This window comes from Juglans microcarpa x Juglans regia, chromosome 6D (genome assembly GCF_004785595.1).
Source record: "Juglans microcarpa x Juglans regia isolate MS1-56 chromosome 6D, Jm3101_v1.0, whole genome shotgun sequence".
Classification (NCBI taxonomy): Eukaryota; Viridiplantae; Streptophyta; class Magnoliopsida; order Fagales; family Juglandaceae; genus Juglans; species Juglans microcarpa x Juglans regia.
Genome location: NC_054604.1, coordinates 19,340,436 through 19,365,483, shown reverse-complemented (window position 1 = coordinate 19,365,483; position 25,048 = coordinate 19,340,436). Strand labels below are relative to the sequence as shown.

Below are 25,048 nucleotides of genomic sequence, written 5' to 3'. Positions count from 1 at the left end.
TACTCGGGACCAAACTACGTGTCTGGTCTATATTTCCAAATCTATTACTGCCTCCCATCCCCTCTCCTACACTTTGATTTGGGATGAGAAAGAAGGGGACAAAAGATCACATAATGTAAGATGGAATGAAACTACCAAGTGACAGAGCACACCACAAACTAACAATGCATAAGTCACAATCAATCACAATTTGTGCAGTCATAAAGAAATAATAAAAAAAGGCAAAGTTTATGTGTAGAGCAAGTTAACCAATAGTCAAAATCAGAAGCTTAGTCAGTACCCAGGTGTCAGGTGCAATCATGAAGAGAAAAAGCAGTTACTTTCCAATTCCAGAACCTACTTATCCTCGTGCTACAAATCGATTTATTAAAGAAACTGATGAAATTCGGCATACCAAAGTGGGAGACGGTAAAAAATTTAGACCGTCGAGTTCAAAACTTCAGAATATAGTATTTTCACAATATGCAGATTTTGTCCTGTAATATACACTAGTTAAGCCTTGCCATCTGCATTTTTTTTTTTTTTTTTTTGGGGGGGGGGGGGGGGGGGGGGGGGGTGTGGGGAGGGGTGTACTTCCATAAACATACTAGAGAAAAGCTGAGAAACCATCCCGTCTATGCCTTGATATCACAACATAGTTGTTACCCCTTGTTCCATATGACAACCTAGCCAACCAGCCAGTCTTAAATCTGAGTGCAGTCAAATATGTTGACCAGCACAAAAAAAATCAGTATTGTAAAGCAGCGTGGAGAATGCCAGTAAAAACTGGGGAATAGATTGGCATCAATGAGCTACTCCATGGTGTAAAAATATCTAGTCTGCATTAGAGGCAGTTTAATCATCATAGAATTCACAATCTGAAGGGGACTTGTAAGTCTGCTTTACCTCAATATTCCACACAATAATAAATCCATGCTTTACGAGAGTCAAATTAGTTGTGCCTTTTCAGGTCCGAGACAACTCCCCGGTCTTCAGAACTCCTTTCATTGTATGGTACCTGGATAAAATTAAAGTCAATGGAAATGTCAAGTTAGTGTTGTATGACAACTAGACCAGACACTAAAGTAGATCTTTCTTTCTAGAGACACCTTATCAATGATGCCGTATTCCACCGCTTCACTGCTCAGGCGATTTTCCAACATGCTTTGCAAGGAGATTAACCTTGAATTAAATTAAATAGCAACTGTGTCAGGTGGTACACCGGTTCACGCTTAAATACATATCTAAATGCTAAGTTGCCAAAGTCTGTCAGTAGTAAGAATCAAATTAGAGCTGTTACATGGAATTATAGAAACAATTCTTCATTTATATGGAGAGGGGGATAGTGGGGCCTTGTTAGAAATCAGAATGGAGAAATTTATTTTCTTAATATACCAAAACCAAGATTCTAAGGATGCGTTTGGGAACACAAGTATTCTCAGATATTTTCTTTCCAAACATCACTCAAATAGAAAAAAAAATCTCAATTTCAAATTTTCAACTTTTTCATCTAATCATTACTTACTCATTACAACTTTCCTAAACTCCTAAACAAAACATAAAAAATAATACAACTTTTTCAAATTTCAAAATAAAAATAATTTTAAAAATTATATTCAAACAATTTTTTAACTTTATAATATTTTATTAAACTTTTTTTCTCATTTCCCAAAACCCAATAAAACATTTTATCTCAAACTATTTCACTACTATTCATAGATATTCTGAGATATTCTAAATATCTAAATGAGCCCTAAAGCTCAAATACGAGTTAAATTAAAAATCCTCTCTCTCTCTCTCTCTCTTCTCACACACTTTTCCTATCCCTTGTGCATGCATGAAAAAAATAGGCCAATGTTTGAGGTCAAATGGATGAATCTCTTGCCGTCTTCGACCATTTATGGAAATATGTTAAACATGAATATATATATATATATATATATATATATAATCCAAAACAAACATCTTTTTTTCCTTTTATTTCATCTAACAAACAAACCCAACTCTCTCTCTCTCTCTCTCTCTCTCTCTCTCTCTCACGAGCGCACACACACACACACATGCAAGTGTTTATGGAAATACATTAAACATGAAAATTCATAACCGAAACTCTCTTTTTTCTCCCTATTTTTTTTTTCTGCATAACAACAAAACCCTCTCTCTCTCTCGTTAATCATTAAATCTTATTCTCTCTTGTATAATTTATTCATTCAAGCAATAAAGATGTCAATTGTTCCAAAAATTTAAAATCAATAGGCAGAACCAGAAAAAATTCAGCTGAACTGTATAACCTGTATATTTTTTTAGATAAAAATTCAGTTGTGGCCCAAAGAAAAAGAGTGCTAACAAAAAATAATCTAAGTTCTTCTAGTGAGCGCTCCTTGTCTTCAAATGTCCGGTCATTTCGCTCCTTCCATAGGCACCACATGATACAAATCGGGAACATCTTCCACACCATGTAGATTTATCCAGCTGGCCATGAGCTCTGTCACTGTGGCAGGCATAACCCAAGTTAACTCTATTCTATTAAACACTTCATTCCATAACAATCTAGCCACCTCACAACGCAACAATAAGTGATCCACATTTTCACCATTTTTCCTACACATACAACACCAATATACTATGATCACCTTACGTCTCCGTAGATTATCTGTTGTCAAGATCTTACCTAATGCTGCTGTCCACACAAAAAATGCAGGTTTGGGAGGCGCCTTGTTCCTCCATATCTTTCTCTAGGGGAATTGAGTATTCTGTGGTTGAGTAAGCGTCTTATAGAAAGAACGGACCGAGAAATTCCTTTAGCTGTGGGTATCCACCACATCTTATCTGCTACTTGGGTTCTCTGCCTCATGGTGTATAGAAGGGCAAAAAACTCCTCAAAGCTGCCAACTTCCCAATCTTGGGTGGCTCTAGTGAAATTCACGTTCCATTGGACTAGTTCCCCCAATGACTCCATGCAATTATCCACTGAGGCATATTTCTCACCTGCAATCCTAAAAACTGATGGGAATAAATCCTTTAGGGCTTGATCTCCACACCATTGGTCAGTCCAAAATTTTATTCTAGATCCATCGCCCAACACTAGTCTAGTATGCTGATTAAAGGTCCCCCACGAATGTGTTTCCAAATGCCCACTCCATAAGCCCCATGGACCTCCCTAGTGCACCAACTCCCCCACATGCTTCCATATTAAAACAATGCACCCACTTCCTTGCTATTTTACAAAGAAAGTTGTAAAAACACCTCCATCCATTCATAATAAATTTTGATTTAGCAATATCTTATTTCTTTGTCAACACTTATCTCTTTGGGCTATAACAATATACTTCAATGGAATTAGTCTCTATGACTTCCTTGTGTTATCTCTAGCTCCTAATTAGGTGCATTATCTTGTATATGTCCTATGTATTTGGGCTATGCCTATTTCATATTAATAAATTTTTTTAACTTATAAAAAAATCATAATAAATTTTGATGCTTGTGAAAAATCATGAAAACAAATCAACAAAGGAACTTCCGATTGCCATTAAGATTTGCTTAAACAAGTTGTGAAAATGCCCCAGCTAACAAAAAGCAAATCTATAATAGTGACTGACCATGGAAAATAGAAGGGGAGAAAACATGTAACATGACTGATCAAAACATACCAACTCTGCCTTGACATTTTTTACTTCTTTACTTGCGAGGTCAATGTCAGTTGCTTGACCTTGGAACCTGGCAATTGGCTGCAGATTGATTGAGATATAAGACGACAACTTCATAAGAAATTAACCAATGCACAAATATATCATATAAATAGCAAAAAAGGCCAAGCAAGGTTGACACAGAAGGCAAAGAAATTATGGAAGGAAAAAATTTCTTTTGGATAACAAAGGAACCTCGAATACGGTACAACCATAACATTTTGTAGCTGATTAAATTCTAGAATTGAGTAACCAATCCACATCACATGAATCAGACAAATCATTGCCTTTTCACCAATAGGAGTGGCCCTAAAAATTATTTGCACCCAAGGGTTCAAATCTTAGACCTGGCGCAGGTATACCCCCAGTCCCTTGTCACTAGAGCTAACCGCTAGGGTTTGGAAGGGGAAAAAACTCCCTAAGCGTCAGAGATCACAGAAAGAAAAACCTGCTTTATCATGATTGTTGACGAGGGCAACGCAGAACGGTTCCCCTTGGCACCAGCAGCCAAAAGTAAAGCTGCTTCTCCCCAGGCATTACCAACACAGAGAGTAAATATAGGTGGCTTGACATACCTGCAGTGAAAAAGGATCCCCCTGTCATCAGTGAGAATGGGTTTAAGTTATGGTTCGTTGTTCAACACAGAATTAGTTTTGTTTCCTCAGCTGCATGTAACAAACCACATATTCTTTAAAAAGCAATAATAACCAAAATAAAATAAAATAAACCACCGAAATACAGAACTTTGGGAGATTTCATCAGTAAAAAATATAGCAGACAGATAGTAGAGGCAAAGTAACTCATTGCATGCATAAGCCTGCAAGTTACCGTAAAGCCTACAAACTACAAAAAAGTTACTACAAAGCCTCAGCCTGACTCACAATGCACAAAAAATGGGCCATCTGAACCATTTGAATTGTTGATTATGACTTTTAAACTCATAATATCGCCAAGAGAACACCGAGAAGGAAAAAAGGTTCTACGCCTTCCCTAAAGTTTCCTAAAGGAGTATATTAACCGCTCATCAGAACTGGACAGTTTAAATACATGACTCATTATGTATTTATGTAAGCATAAACATTAATGACCTCATAACATCATAAATCGCAAAAGCCTCAGTCTCGTAACCCAACTTCTCGCCACCCTGAAAATAGCGAAAGGAGGTATTAAAGCATAAATCATGGCATGGAAATACTAAAGCACCATTTGAAAGTTTCATATAATGTAACAACCAAATAAAGTGCTATCCGCATCTGCGCTATAACCACAAAAAAGATAAGTTAAGTTGAAGCTTCCCTAGAATCACTTACAAAACCCAATCTCACCTAGCACGTAACCAAATGTGAGACTTAACACCCATGACTACTGTTATAACCTACCCACTCTGTGTGGATTATTCATATCCCCAATGTGGGGCAGAGGTGTTGCATATTAAACTTGGATCATTCTATTAAGATAGAGCCCCCAAACATCGAAAAAAAAATATGAAAATATGATACCTCATATAATATGTGATAAAGATAGGTGGTATGTAGGATTCCACATTATTTGGGAATGAGAAGTTCTTACTCTTTATAATAGTTCCAATGGGGCTCCAATTGTATTATTGACTAGTCCTTTTGGAGTATAGGTCCAGATGTGGATTGGGCCTCACTTGGAGTGTTACAAAATGGTATCAGAGCCAATCCCAACCAAAAATGTGAGACTTGAGTCGTGCCACCTAAGATTGACTGGCTCGACAAGGACGTTGGGAATTTAAGGATGTGATACCTTATACTGACTGACAAGTAATAAGGGTATGTAGTGTATAAGATCTCATATTGCCCATGAATGAGGAGTTTTTGCTTTTTATAATGGTTCCAACAAGGCTCCAATTGTAGCATTAACCAAATCCCTTCGAAGTATATGCCCAAATGTGACTTGGGCCTCCCTTGGGGCATTACAGAAAAGGAGGAAAATATTTATATTCTCTGATTTTTTTTTTTTTATAAGTAAAAATATTATATATATAAATCAATAGGAGTAATCAAGTATACTTGACGTATACAAGAAAACACTTGGCCCATACAAGAGAGCCCCTAATGACCTAAAACTCCCATGAAACCTACCCAAAATACACCAAGCTCGAATTGGACACACCTTCCCAACCCCAACTCCTTGTTTCCATAAAACTTATCCTCTACCCGAACATCCCACAATGAGATCGTCTTCACAATGCCCTCCCTTTATTCTTCTCTCGACTTGAACTACCTCCCTTAGCATCGTAGTTGATTGAACATAGAAGACGCATTACCTCCCTGCTTTTCTTAAAATGTGATTTGGTTTCAAGCGCGTGACTCGCTTCAATCGCAGTGAATAGAGATTTAAATTCTTCATATTCTCCCTGTTCTCCATATGAAAGCCCTAGGATTTACTGAAGTCCATTAACTTTATTCAGAACCCAATCCATTAACTTTATTCTCTGAAATTAAGTATCTAAAAAAGGAAAAGAAGATATTTTGCTCTTGAAGGATACACTAAGGTGTTGGGCGATGCTTTATTGGAGAAAAAGACTAGTGATTATAAGAGCCACTACTACAACCATCACTAATTTGCAAAAGAATGTAAAACGTCTCTCTCACTGCACATTCCACCACCTCTTTTTGATAAGTACCTTCCACATTCCATTAATGGTATCTAGAAGTAAATTAAGCTCTGCATATAATTTTTTTTATAACGGGGGAACCACCCCATGACAAAGCCCTTAGGACTCACCCATATAACCTAAACTCTAAGGAAGACTAGCACAACAATCCACCGCCATGGCCTCCCATTTAAATCGCAGTTTGATCCCAGGAGGAATCAAACTTGTGACATGGGGCTCATGCACACAAGTTCGCCCTTACCACTTGGGCTACCCGCGGGTGGGTCTCTGCATATAATTATAACTATTTGTTTTCAATTTCCCATAACATATATTCAACAATTTCATAACATTACCACATTTTTAAAGTTCTATAATCATTTATTCATCCATAAAATGTTCCTTTTATCAAAAAATGAAAAATACAAATACAAATAAACTTATAGAAAACATTCCTATTAATGAGGACCCCTAGTCAAGCATGATAGTGAAAATCAAAGGATGAATCCATCATTGTTGAGCTTGAGAAACAATTTCTTTGTTCTCATCTTCCATGGTAGAGGCAATCATATTCAACTAAATTTGATAAGAGACAGCTGATTTACTTTTATACAAATGAAAGAGAACACATGGAGGATAACATTTACATGGAAGAATCGAACTCTATATTGCCGATTTTATTAATCAATTTATATAAGATAGTGCCCATGTATCCATGATATACATACAAAAAGAATATTCGAGGGAAGTTTCAGGAGCAAGCTAGAGAAAATAAAGAAAAGTATTACCTTGGTTGTTCCAGTGGAGTTTATGTATAGATAGATAGGTTTGTCAGCATCTTCATACTGAAGGTACAAGAATTCTGCCAGTATCAACTCTGTGACAGAAGGTACAAGGGACATGCCCAAGTAAACAATCCGGTTCTTGTACAAGTAAGATGCCAAATCCGGAGGAGGTTGCTCCCATGCACTTCCCCTTGAAAATGGAATAACCTGTCCACAAATGCATGAGTTATTGTGAAATATAAAGAGCTTGATGTGGAGTAGAGAAAACTTGATGCTGCTCGAATGATAATCAAGTTAAGGGAACCAGAAATGTTTTGTGATAAGTAATAGAGAGTTTTATTATTAAAAAATGCAAAAGGCATAGCCTAAGTGCATAGGATGTACACAAGATGATCATCGAATTCAGATACAAGAAAATCATGAAAGCTAAGCTCCTTAAAATCTATAGCGGCTGCCCAAAGGAACAGAATATTGAAAAATAAATTTTCAAACTCTTCTAATGATCCACAAAATGAGGAAATCCAATTTTTTTTTTGGTAATTAATGCAATTTTATTAAAAACGCAGAGGGGTGTAACCCCAGTACAGAGGAAGTATACAAAAGGAGACACCCAACTCACAAGAAGAAAAGTTGAAAAAGTCTTTGCGGTCAAGAAAACTAGAAAATTGGAAGCTGTGGTGAGCAGCCATCCAAACATAGAGGGTGCTTAATGCAGTAGCTTTGAAATCTGGCGGTGTCTTTTGTCAAATATACCACATTAAGCATTGTGGAACCATCCTCCAAACTTCTTAATTTCTAAGACATCCATAGGGATTCCAACAACATGCCAATATTGAACTCACTGGAGCATAACTCGCTCAATCACATAGGTGCTGAATATCAGGCTGATAAGTATCCTTTTCTAGGGATTCTAATGGCTCTAAAACATTAACCAAGCATCGGCTTAGTTGCTTAGGAACTGCATAACTAGTACTTAAGAAAAATGCCACAAACGCTGCGGGTGTTTGCACTTTTTTTTTTTGGTTCCATCTATTGTGGTAAGTTAGTGTCCCATACAAACCAGTTTATCCCTTGCTTTCACCTATTCTGGAACTATGTCAGTCAGGTTTTATTTCTTTTGTTGTTACTTTCACATTTAATCTCCTTTCTTATGATATTTCCAGTTTTGCTTATTGAGCTCTTAATCCAACTTTTATATTCAGAAATTCTATTGGACTGAGAAACACAAATATGCATAGACATTATGGAAATGCATACATCCTTTAAATCAAAGAATTTCTAAGATCCTTAAGAAAACAAAACAAAGGATTCCTCCGAAATCAGACCCAATCTCAACTTATATTTCTTCGCCAACAATTTAGAACAAACAAAAACGCATAGGAATTGAGTAGAGTTGTACCATAGTGACGACTCCTCGCTTACCCTTGGAGCGAGGAAACGACGCCGGATTGAGAGACAAGGGACGGAGCTTGTGGCCAGAGAAGTCAGCGGAGACGCTGCCGTGGGGGAAGGGAGTGAGGAAGTTGCAGGAGAGAGTTGATTTGGGAGAGAAGGAGGTTGAACTGCGGTTAGAGTTTACAGATAGAGGTGGTGCTAACATGGGCCGGTGGGGTGCTAAGCTTGAAGCGCTGTTGACGACCGCCATGGCTTTAGCAGTCGGTAGAAGGAACAGCAACAAAAGATTGTTTGGGTATGGATTGTTACAGTGGGCTTTGGGGTTCAAACCATAAAGCCGATCGTTGAACTCAGCCCAATGGATCCACTTGCAATATAGTTTGTAGAGATTGAGATCTCGTTTAGAATAGTTTGTTTTCATAACTCTTCATAACTCATTTCATTTAATCATTATAATTTTTTTAAATTTTTACATAAAATAAAATAAATAATTTAATTTTTTTTAAATCTCAAAATAAAAATAATATTAAAAAAAATATTCTAACAATCTTTTATTCAACTTTTAACTTTAATTTCAATTTATCTCATTTCATCTGTAAAAACAAACTAGACTGACACTTGGCATGTATTAGAATTTTGTGAATAGTATAAAAATGATATGTTAATAATAATAAAATAGTTTAAATTAATATATTTTTATTGAGTTTTGAGAAATGAGAGAAAAAAAGTTGATAAAAATATTATAAAATTAAAAAATTATGTAAATATCGTTTTTTAATATTATTTTTATTATTTTTATTTTGAAGTTTGTAAAAATTATATTGATTTATTTTATTTTATTTTTAAGTTTGGAAAAGTTGTAATGACTATGATTTAATAATTATATGAAAAAGTTAAATATTTAAAATTGAAAAGTTTGTGTTTGGGGGCCCGTTTGGATTAGAATATCTCAGTATATATGTGAATAGTAGTGAAATACTTTGAGTTAAAATATTTTAGAAAAAGTCTTCAGATCAGCCCCTATTTGACTGCATCCCAACACACACCTTACGTGTCATTTCTACATTTCCCTCTCTCACAGACTCAGTTCACAACAGACCCATTTGAAATGAGTTTGAAATGCATTTCCTCTCCCCCGCGTCGCCTAGCTCTCTTCCTTCCCCATTGCCATCTTTTTTTTTTTCCCTCATTTGCTCTCTCTGTTTCAACCCACTAGAAGAAGAGAGAACTTGATCTTCTGCAACTACCAGCGTCGCCTAGTTCTCCTCCCTCCCCATCGCCATCTTCTTTTATCTTTTATTTCATTTCCTTCCTCATTCGTTGTCTTTGTTTCAACCCACTTGAAGAAGGGAGAACTTGATCTTCTGCAACTAGCTCTAGTCAAGCTCTATTCTTCTTGATGTTTTTGGGTATTTATTAGAGCTTGAAGTTGGAGATTAGTTGAGAATCATATTATCCTCTTTTTGTTGATATTTTTCTGCGACTTCGCATATCTCTTGATTTCGACTTTGCAAATTGCAAGAGTTTTTGTAAGCGTTTGATCGCCAATCAATGATTATTCATGATTTTTAGGTATGACTCTAATTACAAGCATAAAAAGTCCTAATTAACTCTGTTTGGTTTCCGAGAAAATGCAGTATAAGAAAATAATTTGAGCTTCTGAAGCATAGATTATTTACCGTTTAGGAACAAAGAAAATGATAAATTATTGATTAAACAAAATGCAGCTCTACGACTTTGTTTAGTTGAGTCGATAATTCAAGGTTTGAAAGTGAAACTGGAACAAAATTCGCATAAAAGAAACCAATAGAATTGAACAAAAAAAACTGAAAGGAAGAAAGCAGAAGCTTCAGCTGGGAATTTGGAGAGGGAGACGCTCACGAGATGGCCACGATTTCGAAGAAGCTTCTTGGGTTTGATTTCGGAGATGGCCTCAAAGAGGAGCTGCAAGTGGAAGAGAAGCTTCAGAACAAAATCCCTCTTCAGTACGCACCGTTTCACACGTCTGGAAGGAGCACAGTTTTCGTCTTCATCAACAAGTCCGTGCGCACCATTTCATTGATAAACCAAAAAAAAAAATACTGATAAGGTGTGCTACGCGGCTGATCCGTAGAAGAACTCAATATTTTATTGGGTTTTAGGAAAGGAGAGAGAATAATATTACAAAGTTAAAAGTTTGTTTGAATATAATTTTTTAATCTTATTTTTGTTTTTAAATTTGAAAAAGTAGTATAGTTTTTTGTGTTTTGTCTGGGAATTTGAAAAACTTGTAATGATTGGATAAAAAAGTCAAAAATTTGAAATTAAAAAATGTTTTTTTTTTTTTTAGAAAAAAGTGTTTTGTGTTGATGTTTGGGAAGGAAATATATAAGAATATTTTAGATATATTGTATTGCCAAACGGGGTATGAGTAATGTTCGAAAAGGAAATTAGAAGTTTTGAAAATTTCTCATATAATCTCATTACTGTATCATAAATTTGTTGGATGTGTTGGTCTCGAAAAACTATGGTGTATTTTAAACCTTTATGGCTTAGGAAGATCATGTGTCTAATATTGTAGAGGTGAATACAGTAGGTTGCTTGCTCAAAATGTTAATGCTTTGTGAATAAGCACAAGTTAATTCAAAATTACATGGCAAATTTATATGGATGGTGTTGGTTTTCCGAGCCTTTGTAACGTAGTTAACAACTATCAAAATGTAAGTGCTTTTCAAAAAACAACTATCAAAATGTAAGTGCTTCTTTGTGTATATAATTTGGTAATTGCTCGCTCCAAGAAAAAATGTATTTTGCGACCAAACTATTTGTGACCTTCTCCTACTAGAGATAATGTGAATGTGGGAAAAAAGCTATAGAAGTAGACATTTATTATGAAATGGATTAAAATCCATCACAAATATACATTATTTTTGTTGCGAGCGGCGCGAAGAAATTAGAAAACCATTTAGAATTTCAGTTTCATTGCAAAAAGGAACAGGTGGTACAACTCAAGATGCCCGATGAAAAAATATACTCTTTGTATGCAATTGGTTATGAATTGCTAGTCAAACGATCATGAAAGCATGCACACTACAAGATATACAACTTTTAGCGTCACAAGAAATCACCCTGAAAATATCAAAAATCGCAAAAAATAATTAATTTTGTCCAAATCCAATTGCTACAAAGTGGATGCAACTACAACGTCTCCAAAGGTTTGTGACGGCGAAATTAGCATCGGTTGCAAATAGCTTTAATAGTTGTAGCGAATTATGTCGCCATAAATGTGTTTTAGTTTCAATGCACAAGAGTGAGTAGATGGTAGAAAAAAAAAAACAATTGCAGCAATATGTTTGTGCCACAATTGAAATACTATTCCGTAAAAAGGATTTCCTGAGCTTTTTTTCTTGTTGCAAATTACTATCACCGCAAGTATTTTATATTTGTTGTGACATAGATCTTTATAAATGTGTTATTCTTGCGACTCAAAAAGACGGACTACGTAGTCAAGAAATACATTTATGACTAACTAGTAGTGCCGCAAATATAAACAATTTGTTAGGAAAAAGTTTATTGCTCACTCCGAAACTATTATCGCAAATAATTTTGTGGCCGCAAATAATTTAGCTTTTGTGGCGCTTATTACCTTGTTGCAAATGATGGTGAATTGTAGCAAAAGATCTTTTTCTTGATGTCAAGAATTACATTTGCGGCTAAGTAGTAGTGTTGCAAATATACACAATTTGCCGAAAAATTTACTGTTGTCGACTCTGAAACTATTGACACAAATGTTTTGTTACTGCAAATTGTTTATTTTTTGTGGTGCTTATTACCTTGTCGTAAATGTCAATGAATTGCAGCAAAAGATTCATATTGACGTATGTGTAATTTATTAGCGTCACAATTACATTTTTTGTGGGAAAAACTTGTAGAGCATTTTTAATTTGTTGCTTGAATTCCATTACAAATTATTGTAGTGGACTGGGAAAAATTAGGGATTGAGTAAAACATTGTTATGACGATTGTTAACATCGTGTTTTGCACACCGTTGAGCCAAATTCTGACAACTCAAGTCTTCAAAAATGAGTCTGCAAAAGATGGAGAGAAATGCAACTTGGAGAGGGTGGCCTCAGGGCCAGGGTGATAAATGTTATTTTTATGTGATTTTTATCACTATTTTATTTATGAAAAATATCATTTTGCCTTCAATACTATTGATTTTATTTTATTTCCACATATTTTTATTTATTTTCTTGGATTCGAAAAAATAAGAAAATTCAGTGCAAAAGGAGAGCATTTTGGTACAAAAGACCCAAACTCGCGACTAGAAGGCGCAACCAGAAGGCGTGAAGATTTGGTGACAAGGCTCTAGGCGATTAGATTGAGTAACTAGTTTAAACGACCAACTTAAAAAACCAACCTAAATGACATAGTGAACAATAACTAGAAAAGGTGAGAGGAGTCTTTTATCTTGGTCGAGAGTCTTTCCACTCGGTAGGCAAGAAGAGGGTTGTGTGGTCTTTGTGACATCCACGCTAATTCATTTGTGACCTTCGCGTCTGCCAGTTATATTTAGCGCACACAACATCTACTCAGTGGAAACCCTTCCAAGTTCCGCAATCAATCTATTGGCGACCAAATCCTCCAGAACTCAGCAATTTAAGCCGCATATTACTGAATCTTCCATTTTAGATAATTATGATATTATTGGGATAATTTCCTTTTATGTTAACATCTATCTTCAAAAACTATTTTCCAGATTTTTAGGTTAAATTGTAACCGCATTTATTTTATTTCCGGATAAAAGTTTTGACATTTATGTAATCCCGTCTTGTGGGATGAATAGGGGGTTTGGACTCTGAATTCTTAATCTTAGTTTTAGTTTTAGTATGAGTCTGAGTTTATAATTCCAGAATTTATTTTTGAAGTGTTCTTTCGAGGAGGCGAATCTGGAGAGCAGAGGTGAGAGCCGCATGTTTCCTCAACCGACTTCAACAAAGAATACCAGCTTTATTTTTTTAAATTCCATTATGAACTAATTCTATTATCTAGATCTTTGATGTAGCCTAGCATTGAACACAAAGTTTATATTCTAAGTTATTTTATTTTCAATATTTCCATGATTGAGTGTTTATTCCTTGTTCTTAATGCTTATAATTTTTTAGCTAACTATTGTTCGATATTTTGGTTTGCGATGAGACCAAGAGGTGATTTATGATTAAAGCTCTACGATTAAACACCATTAGTTGAGCGAAAGCAAATATGCTTTACTGTGACTAGTATGATTTTCAAGAAAAATGCAAAGAACTTAATGAGCTTCCAATTAGTTAAATTCACATGAAGTTATTAGTTAGAGATATTTTTGGTATTGTTCAAGAGAAAATATTAAATAGTTAAGGGATTTTTATCATCAACTTGGGATAATTGGGATTCTGTAACAAAGAAGAATAAATTGTGTGGGATTTGCTAGGTGAAGTCAAATGCTCTAGATCTATTTTTATTATTTTTATAATCTTAATTTTAAATGTTCTTTTCTTCAGTTTAATTTAGATAATCCACTCTTCAAAATTTGATGTTCCAAATAGTAATTAATTTGGTCAATTTCAATACTCAATAGCATAATTATTTCCCGTGAGTTCGATATCCGTTTTCTTTAAAACACTTTACTACTTGTTACGATTCTGTACACTTGCAGATATATTTTTATGGAACAGGTTTTTGGCGCCATTATCGGGAAGTAGTTATTTGCTATTGATATTGATACCAGCTAGATTTTTACTACTTTGGAGTTTATTTTATTTTATAAAAAAAGGATTTAATTTGATCTTTTTATTTTTAGGAATCAGAACTGCATGCGCCGATCTAAATCGTTAGAGCATACGTTTTTCGATCCCCAGATTGAAAGGACCTTACGTCGGATCAATAAAGAAAAAAATAAAGAGGTTGCCGCCTGTAAAGTTAATATGGCCGACCAGGAGTACAAGGCGTTAAGAGACTGTGATGTCCTCGGTCAATAGGGCAATGTCCAGTATAAGGAGACCAGCAATACAAGCCAATAACTTCGAGATCAAGTCGTCCAGTTTAGGGGGCTGTCACAAGAGGATCCTAATGTTAATATTGTAAATTTCTTGAAAATTTGTGATACTCTTAAACATAACGGAGTAACAGATGATGCAATCCGATTAAGACTTTTTTCATTTTTCACTTAGAGAAAAAGCAAAAACTTGGTTGAATTCTTTGCCGCCTGGCATCATCACCACTTGGGAGGAGTTGGTACAAAAAGTTTTAGCAAAGTATTTCCCTTCGGCCAAGACAACGAAATTAAGGAATGATATTACTACCTTTGCCCAATTTGAGGGTGAATCATTATGTGAGGCGTGGGAGAGATACAATGACTTATTGGGCAAGTGTCTACATCATGACCTCCCTACCTGACTTCAAGTGCAGACATTCTACAAGGTTTGGGACCCACAAATCGATCTATGGTTGATGCGGCCGCTGGAGGAGCATTAATGAGTAATACGCATGAAGCCACCTCTGGACTTCTGGAAGAATTGACATCCAACAATTATCAATGGTCTGCAGAGAGAGCAATGCCAAGAAAGGTGGTTGGAGTTTTTGAACTTGATTCTATTACCACACTGGCAGCGCAGACGGCAAATCTTTCACAACAACTAGGTAAGATAAACGTTAATGCTATTCAAACTAATGTTGTTTGTGATTATTGCCCAAGAAATCATTCAAGTGTAGATTGCCAATTGGGAATCCTTTTGTCCAACTGAGTCAAGAGCAAGCCCACTACATGTCTAATTTTCAACATCAAAACAATCCTCATTCAAACACGTTCAATCCTGAATGTAGAAATCGCCCTAACTTTTCATGAAGCAATAACCAAGGGCCGGTTAGACCACCTTAACAGTTTTCACAACAAGAGAAGAAGTCAACACTTTAGGATATGTTCATTCAGTACATGCAAAAGATTGATATGGCGATGCAAAAGACTGATATGGTGATCCAAAACAACTCGACTTCAATCTGCAATCTTCAGGCACAAATCGGTCAGCTCTCAAATATGCTTACTGAGTGGACAACATGGACTTTACCGAGCAATATTGTGACCAATCCGAAGGATTATGTCAAAGCCATAGCATTGCGAAGTGGGAGGACATATGACCAGCCACAAACAGTAAGTACTGAGTGAGATACAGAAGCTGAAAATGTGGAGACCGAGAAGAAGGAAATTGAGGACGAGGTGAAAGAAACCGATCGGGAGGTGACCGATTAGTAAGCTGAGAAGACTAGAGAGAATAAATGGGCTGCAAAATCCAAGAAATCCAGGGAGTTTACTTCTGAAACTTATTCTCCTTCAATTTATAATCCACCAATTCCTTTTCTGCAAAGATTAAAGAAAAATAAAATTGATAATCAGTTCTCTCAAATTTTGAGGATATTTTAGCAATTGCATATTAATATTCCTTTCATTGAAGTCTTAGAGCAAATGCCCAAATATATAAAATTTTTGAAAGATATATTATTAAACAAGTGGAAGCTGGAGGAGTATGAGACTGTGATACTGACCGAGGATAGTAGTGCAATTTTACAAAAGAAGCTGCCGCTTAAGTTTAAAGATCTGGAGAGTTTCACGATCTCTTGCACTATAGGAAATTTCTATTTTGATGAAGTTTTATGTGACTTAGGGGCAAGTATTAATCTAATGCCTCTTTTTGTTTTCAAGAAACTGGGTCTTTGAGAAGTAAAGCTGACCACCATCTCTACAGTTGGCGGACAGATCTATTAAATACCCGAGAGGACTCGTTGAGGACGTATTGGTGAAAGTTGATAAGTTCATTTTTCCCGCCGACTTTATTGTACTTGATATGGAGGAGGACGAGGAAATCCCTTTGATACTGAGCCGACCTTTCTTGGTGACGAGGAGAACTTTAATTGATGTCCAGAAAGGGAAACTTGTTCTAAGAGTCGGCGAGGAACAAGTCATATTTGACGTGTTTAAATTTATGGAATTTCAGTCCGAGGTACACTCTTGTTTTCAAATAAGTGACCGAGACATGATCAAGGCCGACGAGACTTATGGAGCCAAATTTCCAAAGCTATTACTTGAGGTATGTCTTACTCACTCTACATCTATTGAATCCGGAGATGAAAAAGTCAAGGAGTGTGAGAGATGTTTGGAAGCTACACCCTCCCTTTCTCCCTCAATAAAACCGTAAGTGGAAGAGCTACACTCATCTCGGCCGACATCACCTAAGCTTGAACTCAAGCCACTTCCATCAAATTTAAGGTACGCTTTCTTGGGCCAGGACTCTACTTTTCCAGTTATTATTAACAGTTCATTGAGTGATGTAGAAGAAGATAAGTTACTGAGAGTCTTGCGGGAGCACAAAATGGCTTTGGGTTGGACCATCTCAGACATCAAATGAATTAGTCCTTCAATTTGCATGCACAAGATTTCAATGGAGGATAATTTCAAACCGATCGTCCAACTCCAGAGGAGATTGAATCCATCAATGTAAGAAGTGGTGCATAAAGAGTATTGAAGTTGTTAGATGCTGGGATCATTTATCCAATCTCAGATATTGCATAGGTAAATCCAGTGCAAGTCGTCCCAAAGAAAGGATGGATAACTGTGACCAAGAGTGACAACAATGAACTCATACTGACGAGGACGGTCACAGGATGACAAGTATGCATAGACTATTGAAAACTTAATGATGCAACTCGGAAAGACCATTTTTCCTTACCGTTTATTAATCAAATGCTAGAAGGACTTGCTGGCCACGCCTACTACTGTTTTCTAGATGGATATTTAGGGTATAGTCAAATTTTAATTGCACCTGAGAATCAAGAGAAGACCACTTTCACCTGTCCTTACGACACTTTTACATATAGGCGCATGCCTTTTGGTCTTTGCAATGCATGATGTCCATTTTCTCGGACATAGTGGAAAAATTTTTAGAAGTCTTCAATGATGACTTCTCAGTTTTTGGTCACTCTTTTGATAACTGCTTATATATTTTATCTTTGGTTTTGAAGAGATGTAAGGAGACAAATATTGTTTTAAATTGGAAAAAATGTCACTTCATGGTTGAGGAGGGAATAGTACTCGGCCACCGCATTTCCTTTAAGGGAATTGAGGTCGACCGAGTAAAGATAGAAGTTATTGACAAACTCCTACCACCAACCAATGTGAAAGGTGTGAGGAGCTTCTTGGGTGACGCTGGGTTTTATCGTCGGTTTATTAAGGATTTTTTCCAAATTACTAAATCTCTCTATACTCTGTTGATTAAAGATACTCGATTTGAATTTTCTGTTGAATGCTTGCATACTTTTGAAACATTAGAAAAGAAATTAATTTTTGCACCTATCATTGTATCACCGGATTGAAATTTACCTTTTGAATTAAAGTGTGATGTTAGCGATTATGCTATAGGAGCTGTTTTGGGAAAGAGAAAGATAAAATTTTTTATGTTATTTATTATGTAAGTCGGACCTTAACAATAGCTCAATTGAATTATGCTACTATTGAAAAAGAATTGTTAGCAATTGTGTTTGCATTTGACAAATTTTGTTCTTATTTGATAGGTTCAAAGGTGGTCGTCTACACTGATCACTCGATTCTTAAATACTTGTTGTTGAAGAGGGATGCCAAATCAAGACTGTTACGATAGATTATGCTACTACAAGAGTTTGATTTAGAAATAAGAGATAAGAAAGGTACCGAAAATGTAGTGGCCGACCACTTATCTCGACTTGAGCTTAAAGAGGCAGTTGGCGAGGAGAATTTTCCAATTAATGAGACCTTCCTGGACAGGCAATTAATGGCTATACAAGTTGTTCCATGATATGCCGACATGGTAAATTATTTGGTATCCAAAATTCTCCCGACCGAGATGACATATCAACAAAAAAAGAAGTTCTTCTCTGACTTGAAATACTATTTTGGGAGGAACCTTTTCTATACCGGCAATGCACATATAAGATAATCAGAAGATGTGTGCCCAAGGAAGAGATGAAGAGCATACTCAGACACTGCCACTCTTTGGAAGTGGGCGGCTACTTTGGTGGAGCAAAAACAACAGCAAAAGTTTTACAATACGACTTTCATTGGCAGACTATTTTTAAAGACTCTTTTAATTTTGTTACTTTATGTGATCATTGTCAAAGGGTTGGCAACATTTAGGAAACATGAGATGCCTTTAAACAAAATTTTAGTAATTGAATTATTTGATGTTTGGGGTATAGATTTCATGAGTCATTTTCCATCCTCATATTCTAATAAATTTATTATAGTGGCTATAGCTTATGTCTCTAAATGGGTGGAAGAGGTCGCCTTGCTAACCAATGATGCGAGGGTCGTGGTGAATTTCCTGCGGAAGAACATCTTTTCCTGATTTGGCATTCCAAGGGCCATAATCAGTGATGGCAGAAATCATTTTTGCAATCACCAATTTGAAGCGCTACTGACTAAGTATGGAGTTACCTATCATGTGGCAACACCATACCATCCTCAAACGAGTGGCCAGGTCGAGGTGTCTAATCGGGAGCTAAAGGGCATACTAGAGACCATCGTGAGGGTCTCTCGGACAGACTGAGCTAGAAGGTTAGATGATGCGCTATGGGCATATCAGACAGCACTCAAAATACTATTCGGATGTCACCTTATCGGCTCATTTATGAAAAAGTCTGCCATCTACCCGTGGAGCTAGAACACAGAGCCTATTGGGCGACAAAGATACTGAATTTTGATTTACAAGCGGCTAGTGAGAAGAGAATACTGCAGATCAACGAGATGGATGAGTTCAACAATGATACTTATGAGAATGCTCAGATTTACATAGATAAAACTAAAAGATGGCACGATAAACATATTATGAGAAGGGAATTCGAAGTCGGGCGAGAATTCTATTAACTCAAGACTTCGACTCTTCTTAGGAAAGCTGCGCTCTCGGTGGTCGGGACTATTTGTGATGACCCGTGTTTTTCCCTATAGGGCAGTTGAAGTCCATAACGAGACAAAAAGCACATTCAAAGTAAATGGACAGAGATTAAAACCCTATATGAATGGCGACTTTAACCCGAAAAAGTGTTCCATTGATCACGCTAGTAATAAGGGATGAAAAAACAATGTCTAGCAACAGACTTTAACTAAAGCACTTTTGGGAGGCAACCCAAGTTTTTTTTTTATTTTACTTTATTAAGTTTTAGTTTTGCTTAATATTATTATTTTTATTTCATCTTGCAGGAACGAAGAGGTGAGGAGATCTCCAAGGAGTACACGGCTGCATCTTCAAGGAAAATATTCAATTGGAAGACTAGAAAAAATAGGGGAGCATCTCTTACCTTCTCTCATTCTTTACTTTATTTTTTTTTTCCTTTTTCCCATTGAAGACAATGTGATATTTAAGTTTTGGGGGAAAAGATATTATTTTATAAAAAGAAATATATAATAATAATAAGGATGATGATGATGATGATAAAAACAATATGGTTTGATGAATAAAAAACCTATGATAAGAATATGATTGAAATTGATTATGATTTTTAAGAAAAAATTTCTTAAGTCTAGTTGTTAATTCTTTACTTGATCTTACTTAATTTGATATTTTCTATATTCAATGAATGTTTCTTATGATCATTAATTGTTTTGAGTACCTAGAGAAATTTTATGTGAATTTTGTGAATTTATATGGTCTCAACTTACTCTAGAACTTGTTTGATTACACTTGAGGCGAAATCCTAGACATAATATTACTGGGAAAATGATTAAGGCATTCTTTGGACCGATTGAGCCTTTCAAGCTTACCTATTTATTCTCTTTATCTCTAGTCACCCCTTTAAGCTTTATTAAAATATATTTGGGCCTTATATTTTTCTTTCTTGTAAACCTCATATTTCCTACCTTATTTAAATTTAAATACTAATCTCCTTACCTTTCAAGAGAACTAGGTTTACACAAAGTAACAGACTCACAAGAGCAAGAGAGGTAGAAGGTCTACAAGTAAAGTTAATTATAGCAATAGTATGAAAATCAAAAGTTTGGGGGTGTGAAAAGTCTACCTGGAAGAGAAAGGCACGTGAGGGGACATGTAAGCCTACTCATTCTGATCCTATTTTGGAATTGAGTGGTGAGAAAAAAAAGGCTCTAAGATCTAATACTTTCATTACTGATATTCCCCAAAGTGATAAAAAACAAAAAATAAGTGTGGAGACTTGTGATGATGAATTGGTGGAGGCTACTTGGCAGTCCCACCACCCTTTATGAATTGCCTAAGTTGGAACTGTCAAGGGTTTGGGAGCCCTCGAACAGTTCGGGAGTTGCACCATTTGGTGCGTTCTAAGTGCCCAAACTTTTTTTTTCTTATGGAAACAAAGTGTAAGAGACAAAAGTTGGAGATTGTTCATAATAGACTTGGTTTTCAATGTAGTTTTGTAATTGATAATAGGGGTTAAGTGGTGGTATTTGTTTCTTATGGAAGGACCAAGTGGATGTGGAATTAGTGACCTATACTCACCATCATATCTCTCTTAAGGTGACCTTATATGAGAGAGAACAAAGAACCTTTTTGTTGACAGGTTTCCACGGGTTTCCTGAAGTTGCTAGCAGGGCAGCAACTTGGGATCTTCTTATAGCCATCAAGCCTAATGACAATTTGGCATGGCTTTGAATAGGAGATTTTAATGAAGTCTTGCATAGTTACGAAAAATATGGTATTTTTGAAAGACCTTTTAGAATGATGGAAGCTTTTAGAATTGCCATGGAGGATTGTGCAATGAGAGAGATCCCTTTCCAGGGATATTTCTTCACATGGAGCAGCAGAAGGGAGGGGAATGCCTTACTAAAGAAAAACTGGATAGGACATTGGGCAATTAGTGTTGGTTTGATGGTTTCCCAGATTGCTTTGTGATGACTCTAGTTGCTCAAAGTTCTAATCATGCCCCAATTTTTTTTCAATGAGCAGTGATGCTTCTTTAAGAGGATGTGGCTCGAGACCTTTTAGATATGAGGCTAACTGGTGTACAAGGGATGGCTGTGAGGATGTTGTTAAAAGGGCATGGGGTAATACTCTTCTCCTGCACACAATGATCAGAGAATCTACTCGAGGGCTCCAAAGATGTTGAGAGGAGCATTCTGCATGGAGTAAGGATCATATTCAAAACCATAAGTAAGTGATCAATGAGAAGAGAAATTAGATTAAGCACTTGCAAAGTGTTAATCAATGGAACATAAACTCTGATATTTTCGCTCTTAAGGGGGAAGTTGACTCATTATTGGAGGGAGAGGACTTGAGATGGAAGCAACGGGCAAGACAACAATGGTTAAAAGAGGGTGATAGAAACACCAAGTTCTTTCATAGCTGTGCTTCTCAAAGAAGGAAGGTCAATGCAATTAAGAAAATCACAGATGATGATGGGTGTGTGGTTGATAACCCAGAAGAGGGGAGCTCCTTATTTCAATCTTTCTTCCAGCATCTTTTTACTTCTACTAATCCTGCCAATACAGAAGTGTGCCTTCAGAATATGCAGCCTGTTGTTACTTCTGAAATGAATGTTGTTCTAATCCAAGGGATTTCTAATGAGGAGGTTGAGCGAGCTATTTTTCATATGAATGCATTGGGGTCACCTGGGCCTGATGGTTTCCCAGCTATCTTTTATCAAAACCATTGGAAGGTGGTTGGAGTAGACATATGTGCAGTAGTCAAAGATGCTTTTCTGTCAACTGAATGGCCTCATGAATTGAATGCAACACATATTGCTCTTATTCCTAAAGTGAGAAATCCTTCAAGAGTAACTGAATTCAGGCCCATAAGTCTCTGTAATGTCATCTATAAGATCTTAGTAAAGGTCTTGGCCAATAGATTAAAACTGTTCTTACCTCAACTGATCTCAACCACTCAGAGTGCATTTGTTCCCAATAGGCTAATTACAGATAATGATGTGGTGGCTTTTGAAGCCATGCATTCCTTGCCAACTCAAATAAAAGGAAGAGAGGGTTTTATGGCTCTAAAACTTGATATGAGTAAGGCATATGATTGATTGAATGACCATTTCTCAAAGCTATTATGGTAAAGATGGGGTTTGACTGTAAATGGATTGAGGTGATTCTAAGGTGTGTCTCTACTGTTTCTTATTCAATACTCTTAAATGGCATCCCACGAAGCCCTTTTATACCTTTAAGAGGAATTAGGCAAGGAGACCTTCTATCTCCTTACCTTTTCATTCTATGTGCTAAATCTTTAAGCAACTTGATCCAATGTGCTGAAAGTTTTGGAGCCATTACAGGTGTTCCTTTGGGTAGACATCATTTAACGATTAGTCATCTGTTTTTTGCAGATGACTGCCTTCTTTTCTGTAAAGCTAATCCTTTGGAATGGTCCAGGTTATCATATCTATTGGACACTTATGAGCAGGCTAGTGGACAAAGGCTTAACAAGGACAAAACCTCAATTCTGTTCAGCAAGAATACAAGGGCAGAATCTCGAGCTCTCATCACCCAAATTGTAGGCATCCAGTCCTCAAAGCCTTATGCCAAATATCTAGGACTACCATTGGTGGTTAGGAGATCTAAAACTAAAGCTTTCAAAAGTATCATTGACAAAGTAAGAGGGAGGATAAGCAACTGGAAAATGAAGTACCTATCTCATGTTGGAAAAGAAATTTTACTCAAATCAATCATCCAAGCCATTCTTACATATAGTATGGGTGTCTTCAAGATCCCTAAGTCCCCTTTAATGGAAATAGGTCGTTTGGTTCAACAATTCTGGTTGGGTCACAAATCTGAGGAGAAGAAGATTCATTGGTATCCATGGTATAAATGTGCAAGGCTAAAGCAATTGGTGGTTTAGGCTTTAGAGATCTTGAGTAATTTAACCTTGCTATGCTTGCCAAACAAGGGTGGAGGCTGCTTCAGTATCCTGAGTCCCTTGCTGCAAAAGTTCTTTCTGCTAAATATTTCCTTGATGGGCCAGTTTGTCAATGCTACACTCACAAGGAATCCTTCTCTCATATGGAGAAGTATTGTGGCTGCAAAACCATTACTAGAGGAAGGCTTGTTTTGGCGTGTAGGAAATGGTGCAAATACTAAAATTTGGCATCACAAATGGCTGCCTGTTCCCACCTCCTTCAAAGTTTAAAGCCCTGTAGAGGTCCTGGATCCATAGGAAACAATTTCAGCTTTGATTGGTCATGAAGCCAAGGCTTGGAGAACAGATGTGATTGACCACATTTTTCTTCAACTAGAAGCAGAGATTATTTGATAGATTCCTATTAGCCTCTTTAACAGCCCATATAAAATTATATGGAGGGGTAACTCTAATGGAGTTTTTTCTATTAGAAGTTCTTATCACATGCAAATCGAGCTCCATCAGAGAAGTAAGGGCCTGACTTCTCATTCTCCTATCAACACAAAGAATTGGAACAAGTTTTGGAGAATCAAGGTTCCTAATGCTGAAAGATTATTTCTTTGGAAAGCTTGTCATAATAGTTTGCCTACTAAACTTAACCTGTTCAAAAGAAAGGTTGTCTCAAACCCTTGGTGCCCAATTTGTAACCTGCATGAAGAATTCGTGGAACATGCTTTGTGGGAATGTATGGCTACTAGGGGTGTGTGGTGTCTTAGCTCCACTAGATTGCAGAAACAAAGTGTGAATCAAACCAGCTTCAAAAAGTTTCTGTTACAAATGTTTGAGGATCTCAATGATAAAGCTTTAATTGAATTGTCTGTGGTGGCTTGGAAATTATGGAGGAGAATGAATGATTGGGTTTTCAACCAAACCTTCTCCAATCCTCAAAATCTTATGAAGCAGGACAATTAGAAAATAGAGGATCTTGCTGCCATTAACTTTAAGGTTCCTACTAATCCTCTTACCTTTCCATCTCAGACTCACCAGTGGCTGTCTCCACCTACTGCTGTCTACAAGGTCAATGGGAACTCTGCTGTGGATAAAGTGCATTTTAAAGTGGGTGTTGGGGCAATAATTCAAGACTGGGAAGGAAGAGTTATAGCCTGTATAAGGATGTGCAAGCCTCTATATCCTGATCCTTATCTGGCTGAGGCTTTTGGTGCCCTGTAATCAGCAATTCTGGCTGCTGATATTGGTCTGAAATAGATCTACCTTGAAGGGGATGCATTGAACGTTATAAATGATGTTAAGGGCAACAAAGAAAGCTGGGGCGAAGCTGGATTACTTCTTCATGATGTTCAACAAGTGATGGAGAGATTTGATTCAGCTACTGTTAATTTTATTCCTAGAAGTTGCAACAATTTGGCTCATTGCCTAGCTAAAGATGCACTCAATATTGCTAATATCCTCGTTGATCTTGAGGATGACCCATCTTGTATGGCATCATTATTGTAATCTTTGTTGATGAATAAAGATGTTTCTTTTTTAAAAAAGAAAAACTCATCTAATGTGTGGCCAACAAAAAAAGATTTACGAGAGTCATCTAAAAAGGTAGTCGGCATAGTATGAAATATTTCCACCCAAAAAAAAAAAAAAAAAAAAGAAGATGTCTGACTTACCTAATAGAGGGGTAAAGAGAGATATACTTGAAAGTATATCTTGAGAGATTTACAATAATTGAGA

At 36.4% G+C, this 25,048-nt stretch overlaps 1 protein-coding gene and 1 non-coding gene across 3 annotated transcripts; both read right to left on the bottom strand.

The window, feature by feature from the left end:
* Positions 1-885: 885 nt before the first annotated feature.
* On the bottom strand, positions 886-8,799 carry LOC121234983 (ATP-dependent Clp protease proteolytic subunit-related protein 4, chloroplastic-like). Of its 2 annotated transcripts, none has more exons than XM_041131158.1 (7): positions 8,473-8,798; positions 7,077-7,280; positions 4,754-4,809; positions 4,114-4,240; positions 3,630-3,707; positions 1,089-1,161; positions 886-997 (listed from the first exon to the last, which is right to left on the bottom strand). In XM_041131158.1, the coding sequence occupies exons 1-6, from the start codon at positions 8,716-8,718 to the stop codon at positions 1,117-1,119; spliced, it is 756 nt and encodes a 251-aa protein (XP_040987092.1). In that variant the 5' UTR covers positions 8,719-8,798; the 3' UTR covers positions 886-997; positions 1,089-1,116. The 2 variants fall into 2 exon arrangements, 1 of the variants encoding a protein (XP_040987092.1); XR_005934485.1 differs by lacking the exon at positions 886-997 and adding an exon at positions 2,651-2,975 and having other exon boundaries at positions 1,124-1,161; positions 8,473-8,799.
* Positions 8,800-14,765: 5,966 nt separating this feature from the next.
* On the bottom strand, positions 14,766-14,872 carry LOC121236329. Its single transcript, XR_005934745.1, has one exon. It is a non-coding gene; the product is annotated as a small nucleolar RNA R71 (small nucleolar RNA).
* Between the last annotated feature and the right edge of the window lie 10,176 nt (positions 14,873-25,048).